Source organism: Procambarus clarkii, chromosome 41, assembly GCF_040958095.1.
Source record: "Procambarus clarkii isolate CNS0578487 chromosome 41, FALCON_Pclarkii_2.0, whole genome shotgun sequence".
Lineage (NCBI taxonomy): Eukaryota > Metazoa > Arthropoda > Malacostraca > Decapoda > Cambaridae > Procambarus > Procambarus clarkii.
The window spans coordinates 30,760,669-30,778,074 of NC_091190.1; the positions used below are offsets into that span (position 1 = coordinate 30,760,669).

Genomic DNA, 17,406 nt, shown 5'->3' on the forward strand with positions numbered 1-17,406 from the left:
GTAAGTCATAGGGGATTGAGGAGATCATATCTCATAAGGAGAGAGTGGGGAGTCACAGCGGCTCGAGTGGGTGTGTGCACGTGACAACGAGGCTAAGTGTTGGAGCCGCATCCCCTAAACGTGTGACGTTGAGCCCCTCTCCAAGAGCCAGAAGCGCCAAGGGTGATCTCCTAGTATAAGCACTCTACCGAGTTGTGGGTTGGGTTGTCCATAGAGAAGGATCAACGACGACAACACCAACCAACCCACAGACTATAATAAATTGGGGGCCTGTCCGGGAGAGTGAACTGACACATCCACACCCTGTCCAAGAGTGGATTTTTACACGCTTGCTGAAATAAACTATGTGACTGCAGGTGTATACTCTCTCTCTCTTGGGAAGACTCACAGGACAGGATGACAGCGGTCCTGAATTTTAGAGGTTCGGAGAAAGACCTTGCGAGAGCCCAGAAGTACATTGATACAGGGGATGATGAAATCTTGCAAAATTGTACCCAGGAACAACTTTGGTTGATCGGTAAAATGTATGGTGTTAGGTTGAAGTCAAACAGGGCGTCTAGTAAACGAAAGGAAATCAAGGCAATAATGCAGATAGACAGAGTAAGCATGTTCTGCAAAACTCGTGACGAGAAGATTCTAATGTGCACTCGGAGGCAGATAAGGATGTTGGAAGACCATTTCGGCCTAAAGGGTAGGCATGATAAGGTAGAGGATGGACGCGAGGCGCTGCGGACTTGGTTAAGGGAACAAAAAGCAGAAGCAGAGAAGGAAGCGAAACGCCAATGTGAACAAGAGGAAACACAGTGCCAGCAAGGAGGAGCTGAAGCCCTGCCTCAGAATGAAGAACCCGATAGGTTGGAAGAAATTTCAGAGGAAACGGATGATGCGCCAAGTGACGAAGGAATTAATGTAAACTCAAGTAGCAGCAGGGAAAGCAGCCTTGAGAGGCACGAGGTGGAACCAAAGTTGGAACCAGGAGACAATGAGGTACAGCTGCAACGTGAAGAGAGGCAGGCTCGGCTTGAGCAAGAGAAAGCCAAAGCCGAGCAGGAGCGAGCTAAAGCTGAGCAAGAGAAAGCTAAAGCCGAACAGGAAAAAGCTAAAGCTGAACAGGAAAAACTTAAAGTCGGACAAGAGAGAGCCAAGGCCGAACAAGAAACGGCCAAGGCTGAACTGGCTATGATAAAGATGGAGGCCGCTAAAGCAGAACGAGAGAGAATTAAGACGGCACGAAGGGAGAACAGAGTGAGAAGCGAGGCGAGACGCAGCAATAGCAGACCCAATGGAGTCTGGGGAGGACGAAATTATGAGACACCCAGAAGAGTTTGGGGTGAGAAAAATTTTGATAAATGGGCAGATAAAAGTAAGTACCCTAAAACTCAGAAGACTAGGTCGCGCACTTCGTCTGAAAGTGAGGATGGAGGAGCTAAACGAGAAACTAATCGTTATCCAGGGAATCAAGAGTCCAGTAAAGCTCCACAGAGTACGAGTAGTACGTCTGGCTCGAGGAACTCTCATGCGAGTGGACAAAGTCAGAGCCACTCTGGTTCGTATAGGAGAGATTTCTCCCAGGTGAGGTGTTACAATTGTAACGGATTGGGTCACGTGATGCGAGACTGTAGGCAGGGCAAGAGAGTTGTGACCCTGGCCATGTGTGACCCCCGAGGTAAATATACTAATGTGTTCCGAGACAAACCACAGAAGGTGAACTTAGTGAACGAGAGGTATAGGCCGTTCATGAGCAAAGGTTGGATCAGTATAGGAGGCCAACCTGAGGTAGAAGTTGGTATCTTAAGAGATACCGGAGCTAATCAGAGCTTGATTACGAGAAGCCTGATTGGGAATGGTCGACGGTTAGCTGGCAGTGGGAAGATGAAAGTATATGGGTTATTGTCTGAGAGTGACATGCCCGTATGTGCTGTCCAGCTTAGGTCGGAATATGTGTCGGCAGAGGTGATGTTGGGAGTGTGCCCCGACATACCTGTTCCAGGAGTCCAAGTGATCCTGGGAAATGACTTGTGCGGGACAAAGGTGTTGCCAAGAGTCATAGCGGAGACTGTGCCAGAGGAGTGCCCAGAAGGCCACGGCACGGGTGGGACACCTGAGAGTGTGAACCTGACTGACATCCGAGAAGATGAGTCAGGAGACCGCCAAGCCATTGAGTACCCTGTCTCGGTAGTGATGAAGACAGAGGTGGCCGACAAGGAAGACGCTGGAGAAGATGATACAGTGTCGATTCAACCGGTGGAAGATATCGATGTAGATATAGCATGGCTGTTTGATGAAGGTCCAGCCCAGGAAAATGAAGTCTTGGTGAGGTCAAAAGTGAAGATGGCCATGCCGAAGAAGAATCATGTGAAGAGAGCGGACCTGAGTAGAGCCCAGACTGCTGAAATTAAGAGTCGGAAGGTGAATGCAACTGTGCTGAGTAGGAATGAGGAAAGATGTGGACATACCGAGGACGAGAGTAGAGCGTCAAGTTGTCCACGAGCACAGAGGCATATGGATAGTGGAGTTAAGTTGTTTGAGATGTCAAGAGTTGACATGTTTCACAGAAAACGTGGAGGAGAGATAGTGAAGAAGAGTAATAGCCGAGAAAATAAAAGGGGAAGAGACAGCATGTGTGGAGAGATGCTTACGAGCACTCTAGGAGAGGCAAAGCGACATGTATGGTCGAGTGCTGTTGGATGTAGTGCAGTGCTCGAAGAAACTTTTAAGGAACGAAGAAGAGTTGAAGGAGAAGAAATGGAGTTGTATAAAGATGAGAAATGTGGGAAGAGGATGATGATGCAAGCATGGATGGATAGAAGAAAGTCGAGGACTCGATGGAAGTCAAACAGGATGAGCTCTCGGATAAATGAGGAGACGAAAGGGAGAATCGTCGGTGAAGACGAGGGAGTGAAGTATGATGACAGGAGACGAAAGTATAATGGCAGTAGAAGGAAGTATGAAGACGACAGAGGAGGTACAGACAGCAGATGTCTGACTCTGGACGTGAAGAGAAGAAGACGAGGAAACGGAGGGTGGAAACAATAAGTAGAGTGGACCAATGGAGTGCAGGCGTCCAAGGAGGACAGCCTAGCCAAGAGGTGCCAGAGGTGTCGGATCGTTTGTGAGAAGATCATGTTCCTGGAGAGTTGTGAGCCGGATGTTGCAAGGAGCAACGAACTAATTGTAGACTCCTAAGAGAGTATATCGGGTGAAGAACGAGACAGTGGTGGTGGCGGATGTATTATCCCGAGCTTTGCCACTGGAATAACTCTCAAAAATAAGGGGAGGGGAGTGTTATGATCTCAGCCTGCAGGAGAAACGAGTCTCCCTCCTTCAGAGTTATTCATCAAGCCTGACCTGATTAGAAGGTCTAGCAAATGTTGAGGTGATAACGCATATATAAAATAGTTGCTTGGATATGATGAACAATTTAAGATTATGGGCAATGAAGAAGAAAACAGATAAATGACTGGCTAGGAGATGTGGACATTTGCTGGAGGCGTGAGGCTCGCTTCTGGAAGGGCTTTGACCTCACTTGAGGCCAGACATCGCAGGGGAAAAGCCGCGCTCCGTTGAGCTCCCGTCAGAAGGGAACCCCTAGTGATATATCTCGAAGAGAAGAGAAGTGTGCAGACGTACCCAGCTGTGGAATCGAGCTGGGGACGTGTGGTCTCAAGTCGTGGGCGATAATTAGTGAATATTAAGCCGCCCGGAGGCATTATTGTGGGCCGTGGAGCGCCCTGACCAAGCCTCGTCAGAGGAAGAAGCGCCCTCGACCAGACGATCTGTGGTTTGTCTTTGGGGAAGAAGTTGCTGAGAACTTCGAAGCCAGCATAGATGAAGTAATTGATGAGACTCCAAGGTAGTGAAGCAGAGGACCTCGAGCTGTGAGGAGAAGCAGTGAAGAGGAGTGTCACATGCTTCTGTAGAGGTGGTGAAGCACCATAGTTGCTCGAGGGAACTTCATGGTGTAGCAGCCAAGAGAGCTGTGGAGGAACCTAGCAGAAGGGTGAAGCACCTTAGTTGCTCAAGAAAACTTCATGATAGCAGCCTGGAGGAGCTGCAGAGGATCCTGGTAGTGAAGCCCGGAAGAACCTAAAGATATTAGGGTAGTGAACTTCCAGAGGTGGAAGGGAAGTACTGGTGGATTACTTGTAGGGAGTTGATAGTGTTTGGTTGTCAGTGGCGTGCAAGACGCAGTGAGAGGTGAGTGATTGTTGGTATTCTGATGTCAAGGAGTGTTTTACACTGAAGTTTAGAGTTACAGTCGTAGGCTGGATTACCTACAGACGTATGCGTTCTAGGACTGATAGAGTGATCGATTGATCATTGTTGTGTATCAATGAACATTTATACTGATATGTTATTGCATTCAAATGCTGATTTTCTTGGTACACATTTATAGATACATATATGTATTCTCTTGCTGATGGTGCAACAGTGTATGTAGACTTGATCAACTTGAGGAGGTTAATAGTATCAGGTGGTGAACCAGGAGATAGGATACCACTTGATAAGCTGATGATAGAGTTCTGATGGTGTTGGAGTGCAACCTGATTGTAATATTATAGAGTATAGGATTCATTATTATTATATGTGTGTATGTATTGTGTATGTGCTTTGTCCAGTAAATGTATCACAATTTGCTGGTGTTTGCCCTTGTCCTAGTGAGGCTTCCCAGGAGGTAGTAAAGAAGGAGAGAGAAAGAGAGAAAGAACCAAGAACCACTGCTGTGGACAGGGTAGGAGGTAATACTAGTAAGTCATAGGGGATTGAGGAGATCATATCTCATAAGGAGAGAGTGGGGAGTCACAGCGGCTCGAGTGGGTGTGTGCACGTGACAACGAGGCTAAGTGTTGGAGGCCGCATCCCCTAAACGTGTGACGTTGAGCCCCTCTCCAAGAGCCAGAAGCGCCAAGGGTGATCTCCTAGTATAAGCACTCTACCGAGTTGTGGGTTGGGTTGTCCATAGAGAAGGATCAACGACGACAACACCAACCAACCCACAGACTATAATAAATTGGGGGCCTGTCCGGGAGAGTGAACTGACACATCCACACCCTGTCCAAGAGTGGATTTTTACACGCTTGCTGAAATAAACTATGTGACTGCAGGTGTATACTCTCTCTCTCTTGGGAAGACTCACAGGACAGGATGACAGCGGTCCTGAATTTTAGAGGTTCGGAGAAAGACCTTGCGAGAGCCCAGAAGTACATTGATACAGGGGATGATGAAATCTTGCAAAATTGTACCCAGGAACAACTTTGGTTGATCGGTAAAATGTATGGTGTTAGGTTGAAGTCAAACAGGGCGTCTAGTAAACGAAAGGAAATCAAGGCAATAATGCAGATAGACAGAGTAAGCATGTTCTGCAAAACTCGTGACGAGAAGATTCTAATGTGCACTCGGAGGCAGATAAGGATGTTGGAAGACCATTTCGGCCTAAAGGGTAGGCATGATAAGGTAGAGGATGGACGCGAGGCGCTGCGGACTTGGTTAAGGGAACAAAAAGCAGAAGCAGAGAAGGAAGCGAAACGCCAATGTGAACAAGAGGAAACACAGTGCCAGCAAGGAGGAGCTGAAGCCCTGCCTCAGAATGAAGAACCCGATAGGTTGGAAGAAATTTCAGAGGAAACGGATGATGCGCCAAGTGACGAAGGAATTAATGTAAACTCAAGTAGCAGCAGGGAAAGCAGCCTTGAGAGGCACGAGGTGGAACCAAAGTTGGAACCAGGAGACAATGAGGTACAGCTGCAACGTGAAGAGAGGCAGGCTCGGCTTGAGCAAGAGAAAGCCAAAGCCGAGCAGGAGCGAGCTAAAGCTGAGCAAGAGAAAGCTAAAGCCGAACAGGAAAAAAGCTAAAGCTGAACAGGAAAAACTTAAAGTCGGACAAGAGAGAGCCAAGGCCGAACAAGAAACGGCCAAGGCTGAACTGGCTATGATAAAGATGGAGGCCGCTAAAGCAGAACGAGAGAGAATTAAGACGGCACGAAGGGAGAACAGAGTGAGAAGCGAGGCGAGACGCAGCAATAGCAGACCCAATGGAGTCTGGGGAGGAAGAAATTATGAGACACCCAGAAGAGTTTGGGGTGAGAAAAATTTTGATAAATGGGCAGATAAAAGTAAGTACCCTAAAACTCAGAAGACTAGGTCGCGCACTTCGTCGGAAAGTGAGGATGGAGGAGCTAAACGAGAAACTTATCGTTATCCAGGGAATCAAGAGTCCAGTAAAGCTCCACAGAGTACGAGTAGTACGTCTGGCTCGAGGAACTCTCATGCGAGTGGACAAAGTCAGAGCCACTCTGGTTCGTATAGGAGAGATTTCTCCCAGGTGAGGTTGTTACAATTGTAACGGATTGGGTCACGTGATGCGAGACTGTAGGCAGGGCAAGAGAGTTGTGACCCTGGCCATGTGTGACCCCCGAGGTAAATATACTAATGTGTTCCGAGACAAACCACAGAAGGTGAACTTAGTGAACGAGAGGTATAGGCCGTTCATGAGCAAAGGTTGGATCAGTATAGGAGGCCACCTGAGGTAGAAGTTGGTATCTTAAGAGATACCGGAGCTAATCAGAGCTTGATTACGAGAAGCCTGATTGGGAATGGTCGACGGTTAGCTAGCAGTGGGAAGATGAAAGTATATGGGTTATTGTCTGAGAGTGACATGCCCGTATGTGCTGTCCAGCTTAGGTCGGAATATGTGTCGCAGAGGTGATGTTGGGAGTGTGCCCCGACATACCTGTTCCAGGAGTCCAAGTGATCCTGGGAAATGACTTGTGCGGGACAAAGGTGTTGCCAAGAGTCATAGCGGAGACTGTGCCAGAGGAGTGCCCAGAAGGCCACGGCACGGGTGGGACACCTGAGAGTGTGAACCTGACTGACATCCGAGAAGATGAGTCATGAGACCGCCAAGCCATTGAGTACCCTGTCTCGGTAGTGATGAAGACAGAGGTGGCCGACAAGGAAGACGCTGGAGAAGATGATACAGTGTCGATTCAACCGGTGGAAGATATCGATGTAGATATAGCATGGCTGTTTGATGAAGGTCCAGCCCAGGAAAATGAAGTCTTGGTGAGGTCAAAAGTGAAGATGGCCATGCCGAAGAAGAATCATGTGAAGAGAGCGGACCTGAGTAGAGCCCAGACTGCTGAAATTAAGAGTCGGAAGGTGAATGCAACTGTGCTGAGTAGGAATGAGGAAGGATGTGGACATACCGAGGACGAGAGTAGAGCGTCAAGTTGTCCACGAGCACAGAGGCATATGGATAGTGGAGTTAAGTTGTTTGAGATGTCAAGAGTTGACATGTTTCACAGAAAACGTGGAGGAGAGATAGTGAAGAAGAGTAATAGCCGAGAAAATAAAAGGGGAAGAGACAGCATGTGTGGAGAGATGCTTACGAGCACTCTAGGAGAGGCAAAGCGACATGTATGGTCGAGTGCTGTTGGATGTAGTGCAGTGCTCGAAGAAACTTTTAAGGACGAAGAAGAGTTGAAGGAGAAGAAATGGAGTTGTATAAAGATGAGAAATGTGGGAAGAGGATGGATGATGGCAAGCATGGATGGATAGAAGAAAGTCGAGGACTCGATGGAAGTCAAACAGGATGAGCTCTCGGATAAATGAGGAGACGAAAGGGAGAATCCGTCGGTGAAGACGAGGGAGTGAAGTATGATGACAGGAGACGAAAGTATAATGGCAGTAGAAGGAAGTATGAAGACGACAGAGAAGGTACAGACAGCAGATGTCTGACTCTGGACGTGAAGAGAAGAAGACGAGGAAACGGAGGGTGGAAACAATAAGTAGAGTGGACCAATGGAGTGCAGGCGTCCAAGGAGGACAGGCCTAGCCAAGAGGTGCCAGAGGTGTCGGATCGTTTGTGAGAAGATCATGTTCCTGGAGAGTTGTGAGCCGGATGTTGCAAGGAGCAACGAACTAATTGTAGACTCCTAAGAGAGTATATCGGGTGAAGAACGAGACAGTGTGGTGGCGGATGTATTATCCCGAGCTTTGCCACTGGAATAACTCTCAAAAATAAGGGGAGTGGAGTGTTATGATCTCAGCCTGCAGGAGAAACGAGTCTTCCTCCTTGAGAGTTATTCATCAAGCCTGACCTGATTAGAAGGTCTAGCAAATGTTGAGGTGATAACGCATATATAAAATAGTTGCTTGGATATGATGAACAATTTAAGATTATGGGCAATGAAGAAGAAAACAGATAAATGACTGGCTAGGAGATGTGGACATTTTGCTGGAGGCGTGAGGCTCGCTTCTGGAAGGGCTTTGGACCTCACTTGAGGCCAGACATCGCAGGGGATAAAGCCGCGCTCCGTTGAGCTCCCGTCAGAAGGGAACCCCTAGTGATATATCTCGAAGAGAAGAGAAGTGTGCAGACGTACCAGCTGTGGAATCGAGTTGGGGACGTGTGGTCTCAAGTCGTGGGCGATAATTAGTGAAATATTAAGCCGCCCGGAGGCATTATTGTGGGCCGTGGAGCGCCTGACCAAGCCTCGTCAGAGGAAGAAGCGCCCTCGACCAGACGATCTGTGGTTTGTCTTTGGGGAAGAAGTTGCTGAGAACTTCGAAGCCAGCATAGATGAAGTAATTGATGAGACTCCAAGGTAGTGAAGCAGAGGACCTCGAGCTGTGAGGAGAAGCAGTGAAGAGGAGTGTCACATGCTTTCTGTAGAGGTGGTGAAGCACCATAGTTGCTCGAGGGAACTTCATGGTGTAGCAGCCAAGAGAGCTGTGGAGGAACCTAGCAGAAGGGTGAAGCACCTTAGTTGCTCAAGAAAAACTTCATGATAGCAGCCTGGAGGAGCTGCAGAGGATCCTGGTAGTGAAGCCCGGAAGAACCTAAAGATATTAGGGTAGTGAACTTCCAGAGGTGGAAGGGAAGTACTGGTGGATTACTTGTAGGGAGTGGATAGTGTTTGGTTGTCAGTGGCGTGCAAGACGCAGTGAGAGGTGAGTGATTGTTGGTATTCTGATGTCAAGGAGTGTTTTACACTGAAGTTTAGAGTTACAGTCGTAGGCTGGATTACCTACAGACGTATGCGTTCTAGGACTGATAGAGTGATCGATTGATCATTGTTGTGTATCAATGAACATTTATACTGATATGTTATTGCATTCAAATGCTGATTTTCTTGGTACACATTTATAGATACATATATGTATTCTCCTTGCTGATGGTGCAACAGTGTATGTAGACTTGATCAACTTGAGGATGTTGATAGTATCAGGTGGTGAACCAGGAGATAGGATACCACTTGATAAGCTGATGATAGAGTTCTGATGGTGTTGGAGTGCAACCTGATTGTAATATTATAGAGTATAGGATTCATTATTATTATATGTGTGTATGTATTGTGTATGTGCTTTGTCCAGTAAATGTATCACAATTTGCTGGTGTTTGCCCTTGTCCTAGTGAGGCTTCCAGGAGGTAGTAAAGAAGGAGAGAGAAAGAGAGAAAGAACCAAGAACCACTGCTGTGGACAGGGTAGAGGTAATACTAGTAAGTCATAGGGGATTGAGGAGATCATATCTCATAAGGAGAGAGTGGGGAGTCACAGCGGCTCGAGTGGGTTGTGCACGTGACAACGAGGCTAAGTGTTGGAGCCGCATCCCCTAAACGTGTGACGTTGAGCCCCTCTAGAAGAGCCAGAAGCGCCAAGGGTGATCTCCTAGTATAAGCACTCTACCGAGTTGTGGGTTGGGTTGTCCATAGAGAAGGATCAGACGACGACAACACCAACCAACCCACAGACTATAATAGTGGCTCTTATATTATATAAGATAGGATGTGGCAACATAATTGGTGTCTTGGCTTGCTTGTTTGGAGACAAGAAATGTTCCTGTCTGATACCTGTGAAGGGACTGGAAGATTATTGATCATGTGTTGAGTTGCCAGATGTCGCCTCCTTTTGGAAGTAAATCTATTATTTAAGTCAATTAAGAACGTTTATACTTTTAGTAATATTTTTTAGCATGTGTGAAACATTATATTAGTATAATTGTGTCTAATTGAGAACGATTGCTTTTGTAATTAGTTTAATAGTTAAGAATAAATTAATCGTTCGTCATCCCCCTTGTAGAGGCAGATTTATTATTATTATTATTATTATTATTTTCTGCCACAGACGTGGCCACACATTTACAATTCTAACTAGCATATATACATTTTTTTCTGTCCTCCATGGACATGGTGAAAGAGTTGTCAAACATACAGTTCAGAGATTTATTGAGCAACCACAGAAGGTGATCGTAGTGCTTTTAAAATGTTAGGCTCAGCTACATATGTAAATACATAGATACATAGATTTATGAATGCATTAATGTGAATTTATAATGGTGAAATGCAATTCTGATCAGCTTTATACTTTATACACATTCATACACACACACACATACATACATTCACACACACACACACACACTACATACATACATACATACATACATACATACATACATACATACATACATACATACATACATATATACACATGCATACACATATATTTGTCTCTTTTACTCTGATAGGGTGAGATAGCTGACAAGAGAAACTAGTGTGCAATTAAGAACTTAACCACTGAAGGTGATTAAGATGCTTTTACAAGCTCAGGTTATATAGTTACATTACATGGTTAATCTAGGGTACAAGTCCAATATATCATCAAGTGTTCCAGTACTCATATAGTAATTACACAGTTCAGCATACCTCAGCCCAGGAGGGTGAAAGTCAGACAATATGGGACATTCTACAATATAATGTTCAAGTGAGTGCATGTTTTCTCTTTCACAAAGTTGACACATTGTGTACTCGACATTTGGGTTTTGAGAAAGCTGCCAGATACGTCTATATCCCAGGCGAATTCTGGCCACTATAACATTACATTGCCGGGTTCTTGTTCTATTAGTCCCATATGTGAATGTGTCATCACGATATCTATCATAATATTTAATACTGCAACTTTCAGGTCTTTGTGAATTTGTTAGGTCGGTGAGATTTTCATTAGATATTTGTTTAAGTATTCTCTTTGTCACTGCTAGTGAAACACCCATATCAATTTCTACTACTGGTTTCCTACAGGCTGCCTTTGCAAGCATATCAACAGTGTCATGCCTTGAGATGCCAACATGTGATGGTATCCATAGGAATTTAATTTCAAATCTGTTTTCTTTAGCAGCTAAAACATTCATTCTAATATCACTGACTATTTTCTGGGTATCACTACTATGTGTATTCAGTGCCAGGAGTGCACTCTGCTAGTCACAGTATATAAGTCCACTGCCTTTGTCTTTTAAAAATTCAGTGGCAAGGTATATGCCTGCAAGTTCGGTTTGAGTTGTACTTGTTTGTACTTGTTGTACTTGTTTGTATTATTGACGCGCTTCATTGCTGTATGTACGAGAGAAGATTGTTCAAATATATTACATGCACATCCGGTACATCGTCCACCTTCTTCTACAGAGCCGTCCGTATAGCACTGATAAACATCGCTACCCATACTCTGAGTACTTTCAGTGATGCTTTTCAGTGTTAACTGTTTTAATAATGTAGAGTGCACACTATCTTTCTTGGGTGCCTTTACAAAATCAACTGATAGATCCCAGTTATCCCATGGAGTAATTGGTTGATTAATCATTAATTGAGTTGGGTACATATTTAAGAATTTGATGGAATTGGCTACCTTGTAGAACCAAAATGCATAATCAGATTTTGCTCTTCTTCTATGGACCTCAGGTGAGTGTTGCATATTAGAAAGTTTTTCTTGAAACTTCATGTGTTGCCGAGATCTACTCAACGCCTTCACGCCGAAAAATGTGCTAATGGACAAAATTCTTTCACTTATGGTAGGCAATTTTAACTCTGCTCTCATATTAACTATTCTCGTGGACTTTGGAGCCCCAAGGATGAGACGCATAGCTTCATTTTGCAAGGTTTCAAGAGATTTCAGCTGTTTGTCTGTATACAGTGTGAGATGTAGAGCATTGTAGTCAATCACAGAGCGTATAAATGATACATAAAACATTCTAGCAAGTCTCACGTTAATTCCATGATTGACACCAACAAGGACCCGCAAGGGCTTTAATCTCTCCCAGAGTCTCCTTTTGAGTGAAGAAAGGTACCCAAGGTCGTTAATGGGGACACCAAGGTATCTGTAAGACTCGCAGTTCTCAAGTACTCGCCCATCTATATGATAATTGGCTGGTGGAATACCACATGGAATGAGGGCACGAGTTTTCTGTACAGAGATAAGTAGGCCACATTCCTCAGCTCTACTAGCAAAAGCATCGAGCAGAACTTGCATTCTAGGTTCAGTGGCAGCCTATAAACATATATCATCAGCATAACAGATGACAGATGGGGTGGGAGGTGGTCAGCCAGGAGCGCTTTAGTAGCTGATAGTCGGTTGGGCTGGTAACATCTAAGATAAGTAATGGTTTTATTTGTTTGTGCTTAGGATAGATATTCGTGTCTGAGATTACAAGATACCTGGATTGAGCCATCTCCTTTATACATATATAACTTTTTTTGATCAGTGCACTTATTGAATATAAATAGTCAAATATAGGATTATTATATGTTATAATTTTTATGTGTTTGTTTCCCCCCCCCCCCCTTAATACTTACTGGTACCATCGCCTATGTTTATCATAGGCGCTGGTATCGTTTACTTTTTATCATTTTATACCATTTACGTTTTACTTTTATACCATTTACGTTTTACTTTTATACCATTTACGTTTATCATTTACTATCCCTTGAGGATAGTTAATGTAATAGGCCTTAGTAATAGATGATCCTGTGGCAGGTACGAGCCAAGGTTATCAAAGCGGGGGTGATAACATTATGGAGGCCTAGGTCCGGGAATTGTTTCCCACATTATAATTACTGCTTTATTTATTTATTTGTGGTACTTGTATTAATTGTAAGTGCCTTCCTAGGTAAAGTGTGAACTTAAGTGTGCCAAGTAGATGATACTCTGTGCTGCTCTGCTACTTCAGTTTGTACTACTGTGTTGACCACAACGCTTCATGATTGAGGTAAGTGTTGTTGCTTGTGCAAGTCCAAGTAGGTGTTCAGTATTGTTGTAATTTTACATTTTGTATATGCAGTGTTGTTTGAGAATTATGGAAAATCAAGTGGAATTGTTGCTAGAGGAGCCAAACTTTGAAGAGATTAAAAACCTGACAAAGTCTGTCCTGATTTATATGGCACATAAATTTGATTTAACAGCTAATAACAGAATGGTTAAAGACCAGTTAGTAAAGTTGGTAGTTACCCACTTAGTAGAAGATGGCAGACTTGAGGAAGACGTCCTAGAGGAATTAGCTGAAGGGTCAATTGATCAGTTAGCATTAAAACGTCTTGAGCTAGAATCTCAGCCTGAACTGGCTAGCCTTGAGGCTCAACAGAAAAAAATAGAATTAGAGGCTCAAAAGCAACAGAGATAATTAGAGGCAGAGGCTCAACAGAGAGACATTGAGGCTCAACTGAGACAACAACAAGTAGAACTAGAGGCACAGAATGCAAGAATTGCAGCTCAGTTGATGTTAGAGGAAGCTATGAATAAGCAAGCAGAGGAACAAACTAGACAATTAGATATTAAACAACAAATGGCAGAAGATACTAGCAGAGTTGAAGCTCAGAGAATTGCAGCTGGACATGGTAACACTAGTAATATTTCAAATAGTACAAATCCTCAGTCTAGAATTTAAATATAAAGAGCTGCCTAAATTTAATGAGGAAGAGCCTGAAGTCCTGAGATCTTCTTCTCTCATTTTTTTTAAATTGCAATCAGAATGAATTGGCCTGTAGATCAGTGGCTTGCAATCATGCTAAATCAGCTCAGGGGTAAGTCACAAGAGGTCTTCCCCTCACTTCCTGATGGTAATTGCTTTGACTGTACTTTCGTTAAGAAGAGCATCTTAAATGTTTATCAATGCTTCTCAATTAAATCCAGAGGCACATGGACAGAAATTTCGTGACTTAAAGAGGGCACATGATCAAACTATTGCGAATTTTACTAGGTTAAAATTAAATTATTGAGAGAGATGGCTTAAATCACTTTCAATTACAGAATTTTAGACTCTTAAAAACCTTCTAATTACTAGAGAAGTATTATCTTGTCTCCCAGGTAGACTTTCAACCTATATGGCAGAGCAAAATACCATTACAGATATATATGAGCTCTTAAAGCTCGCTGATGAGCATGAGTTACTTACCAGGGGCCAGATTCACTAAGTTTTCAATGTTTTTCTTCTTAGCACCTTCGTAGTGGTTAGGTCGGTATTCAGGTCGGCATTTAAGAACAAAAATCTTCGTAAGTTTGGTCCGTCGCGCTAAGAGTGCTGTTGACCACTCGTAGCATTACGTAAACTGGATATAACTCAAATTTTCTCTACAACACAACACGGAGGATCGATTTTATTATAAACAAAAAATTATAGGGGATTTTCGTCGATGCGTCCTTCGTATTAGTTATATATGCATTCTCTGCTTGAAATTTGCAGTAAATATGTCTTTTATGATATTAGAATTAGTTTTATAATAACAAGATATTATAGCAGTAGTTATTAAGTAAATAAACACTTGTGAACATGAAATATGAGAGAAGGTGATGAGCCCTGCCTGATGAAAGCATTTATTATCACCAAGTTCACCTAGTAATAAGTATAGATGGGTATGTATAGCTAAGGTACACCCCCAATTTTTTATTTATTTTGTTTGGTTTTATTTTGGAATTACATCTGGGTGAGACATAAAATAAAAATTTGCTGCACAAATGATGTTAGGTAAGGAGAAGGGTAAACACTTCCAAAAATTTTCTCATTGAATACTTAAGCTATAATTTTGATTATATGGACTATTAAAAAAGAGAGAGGGAAGTACGGGTCCAAGACTTCTTCCTGTTACACAACTTGGGTGTGGAACAAGTAATTATCAAAAGAAGGCACCATGCCGGGAAGGCTATGTAGCAGTAAGGCAGTGAGGTGAGGCAGCTACTTATTTGAGGAATGTTTATTTTATTTACCTTATAAGCTGAGGCAGCTTATTCTATTTGAGGAATGCTCAGCTGATTCCTCTATATTTAGCATGGAACAAATTTATATCCAAGACCTTCCTGTCACGCAATTTGGCTGTGTGTAACCAAACTAGAAGTGCTCTACAAATCAAGGGACTCAGAATGTGGAATGACCTCCCGAATCATGTCAAAGGCTGTACCTCTCTCAACCAGTTTAAGAGTAAAACCTACGTACTACCTAAATAACTCCATGTAACCTACCTTACCCCCTAAATGTCAACTCATGTCTTGCTATTTTTTAAACAATGCTGTTTGCTCACCAACGTGTACAATTGCTGATTTCTGCTATGTTCCCATCTTTTTTTTATTTTTTATTCCTTCTTTTAACACAATTTATACCTAATCCCAATTACTGTTAAGTGTTAAAGTGTCTAAGTTTAAATTAAGTAAGTTAAGTAAAATTAAGTGTCTAAGTGTTCTTTTCCCCCACACTTTGCCCGAAACGCTATGCATATTTTTTTTTATTTTTTTTTTGAGATATATACAAGAGTTGTTACATTCTTGTACAGCCACTAGTGCGCGTAGCGTTTCGAGCAGGTCCCTAGAATACGATCCCCGCCGCGAAGAATCGTAAATATTAGTGGCTTTAGGTATTGTATGTACTAGCTCTGTCTATAAATCCAACATTATGTTTGTAAATCAACTATGTATGTACTTTTCCTGAATAAAATTTATTAATATTATTTATTTATTAATCAGTAAGTAATTATTAAAAGAAGGCACCAAGCTGGGAAGGCTATGTAGCACCATTGTGTGTAACAATAAACCAAATTTTTTTTTACCAAATAATGCACCTGTATGGTAAAACAAATATTGTCAGCTGTAAAAATATTGATGCAGTTATTTAAATAAGAAATATAATGAAAGAAATATGACTGGTTTATTTTTATCCTATCTTTTTGTACTGTAAAGTATATCTAAGGATGTGAAAAATTGAGACATAATGCACAATTTAATGAATGATTCAAAAGATATATGACTATTACATATCAACATAATATCTTAATGATCCATGGTTAACATCTATATAATAAAAATGGAAATGTTCGTTTGTTCAAAATCGCTAATCTCCGAAAGTTCTTCACCGATTACTTAGAAATTTTTACACAACGTTCCAATCGCATCCGGGCAGGCTCATATATACATACTATATAGATGTCACGTCTGTATCGGTAAAAAAAAACATGCTTTTTCTGAAAAACTGTGTGAGGGAAATCTTCGAAACCTCTTTACCGATTGCTTTGAAATTTTGAAACAACGTTGCATTCAAATAGGCGCGTCTTTTTATATATCTACTGTATACATGCCTCACCTGTGACAAGAAAAAACATTAAAAAAAAAAAAACAGCGCCATCTGTTGGACATAAAAGCAACACACGCTGTAATCTCCGAAAGTTCTTCACCAATTGCTTTGAAATTTTGACACAACATTGCATTCGAATAGACACGTCTTTTTATATACCTACTATATAGATGCCACCCCTGTGACAGGTAAAAACATGCATTTTTGAAAAACAGCGTCATCTGTTGCACATAATAGCAACATGCACGCTATACTAAATATGTCACGAATTCCATTTCAATGTTTCTGATTCCATTGATAAATTTTATTTTCATAGATTTCGATTTATTTTATTTTTTATTGAATTATTTTGTGACATGTTGGAATTGAGCTGTGTTGTTTACCATACCGTTCATTTCGTAAGTATAAGTATGGAGGGGGCCTCGTAGCCTGGTGGATAGCGCGCAGGACTCGTAATTCTGTGGCGCGGGTTCGATTCCCGCACGAGGCAGAAACAAATGGGCAAAGTTTCTTTCACCCTGAATGCCCCTGTTACCTAGCAGTAAATAGGTACCTGGGAGTTAATCAGCTGTCACGGGCTGCTTCCTGGGGGTGGAGGCCTGGTCGAGGACCGGGCCGCGGGGACACTAAAAAGCCCCGAAATCATCTCAAGATAACCTCAAGATAACCTCAAGATGGATGCCACACCTGTGGCATCCATACTTATACTTCCATAGATCCATATGGATCTGTATGGATCTCATCACTGTATGGATCTTTACCTGTATGGATCTTATACATCCATACAGGTAAAACTATGCCGTTCTTGAAAAACATCACCATCTGTTGCATGTAAGAGCAAGACACGCTTTACTAAATATGTTACAATTACATTTCAATCTTTCTGATTGCATTGATAAATTGAATTTTCATAGATTCTGATTTATTTTCATTTTGATTTAATTATTTTGTGTGAATTGCGTTGGAATTGAGCTGTGTTGTTTACCAGACCGTTCATTTCGTGAGTATAGTTTTTTAAATTTT

At 42.6% G+C, this 17,406-nt stretch overlaps 1 protein-coding gene across 1 annotated transcript; it reads left to right on the forward strand.

Annotated features, from left to right (window-relative positions):
* The first annotated feature begins 396 nt into the window (after positions 1-396).
* Positions 397-5,853, forward strand: LOC138373234 (caldesmon-like). Its single transcript, XM_069339272.1, has 2 exons — positions 397-1,363; positions 5,216-5,853. The coding sequence occupies exons 1-2, from the start codon at positions 397-399 to the stop codon at positions 5,851-5,853; spliced, it is 1,605 nt and encodes a 534-aa protein (XP_069195373.1).
* The last annotated feature ends 11,553 nt before the right edge of the window (positions 5,854-17,406 follow it).

Excerpts from the sequence above, each read along its gene's own strand:
- LOC138373234 (XM_069339272.1), top strand. The coding sequence starts at position 397 with ATGACAGCGGTCCTGAATTTTAGAGGTTCGGAGAAAGACCTTGCGAGA. Across the intron at positions 1,364-5,215 it reads TGATAAATGGGCAGATAAAA|GGGATGATGAAATCTTGCAA; the intron begins GTAAGTACCCTA and ends ACATTGATACAG.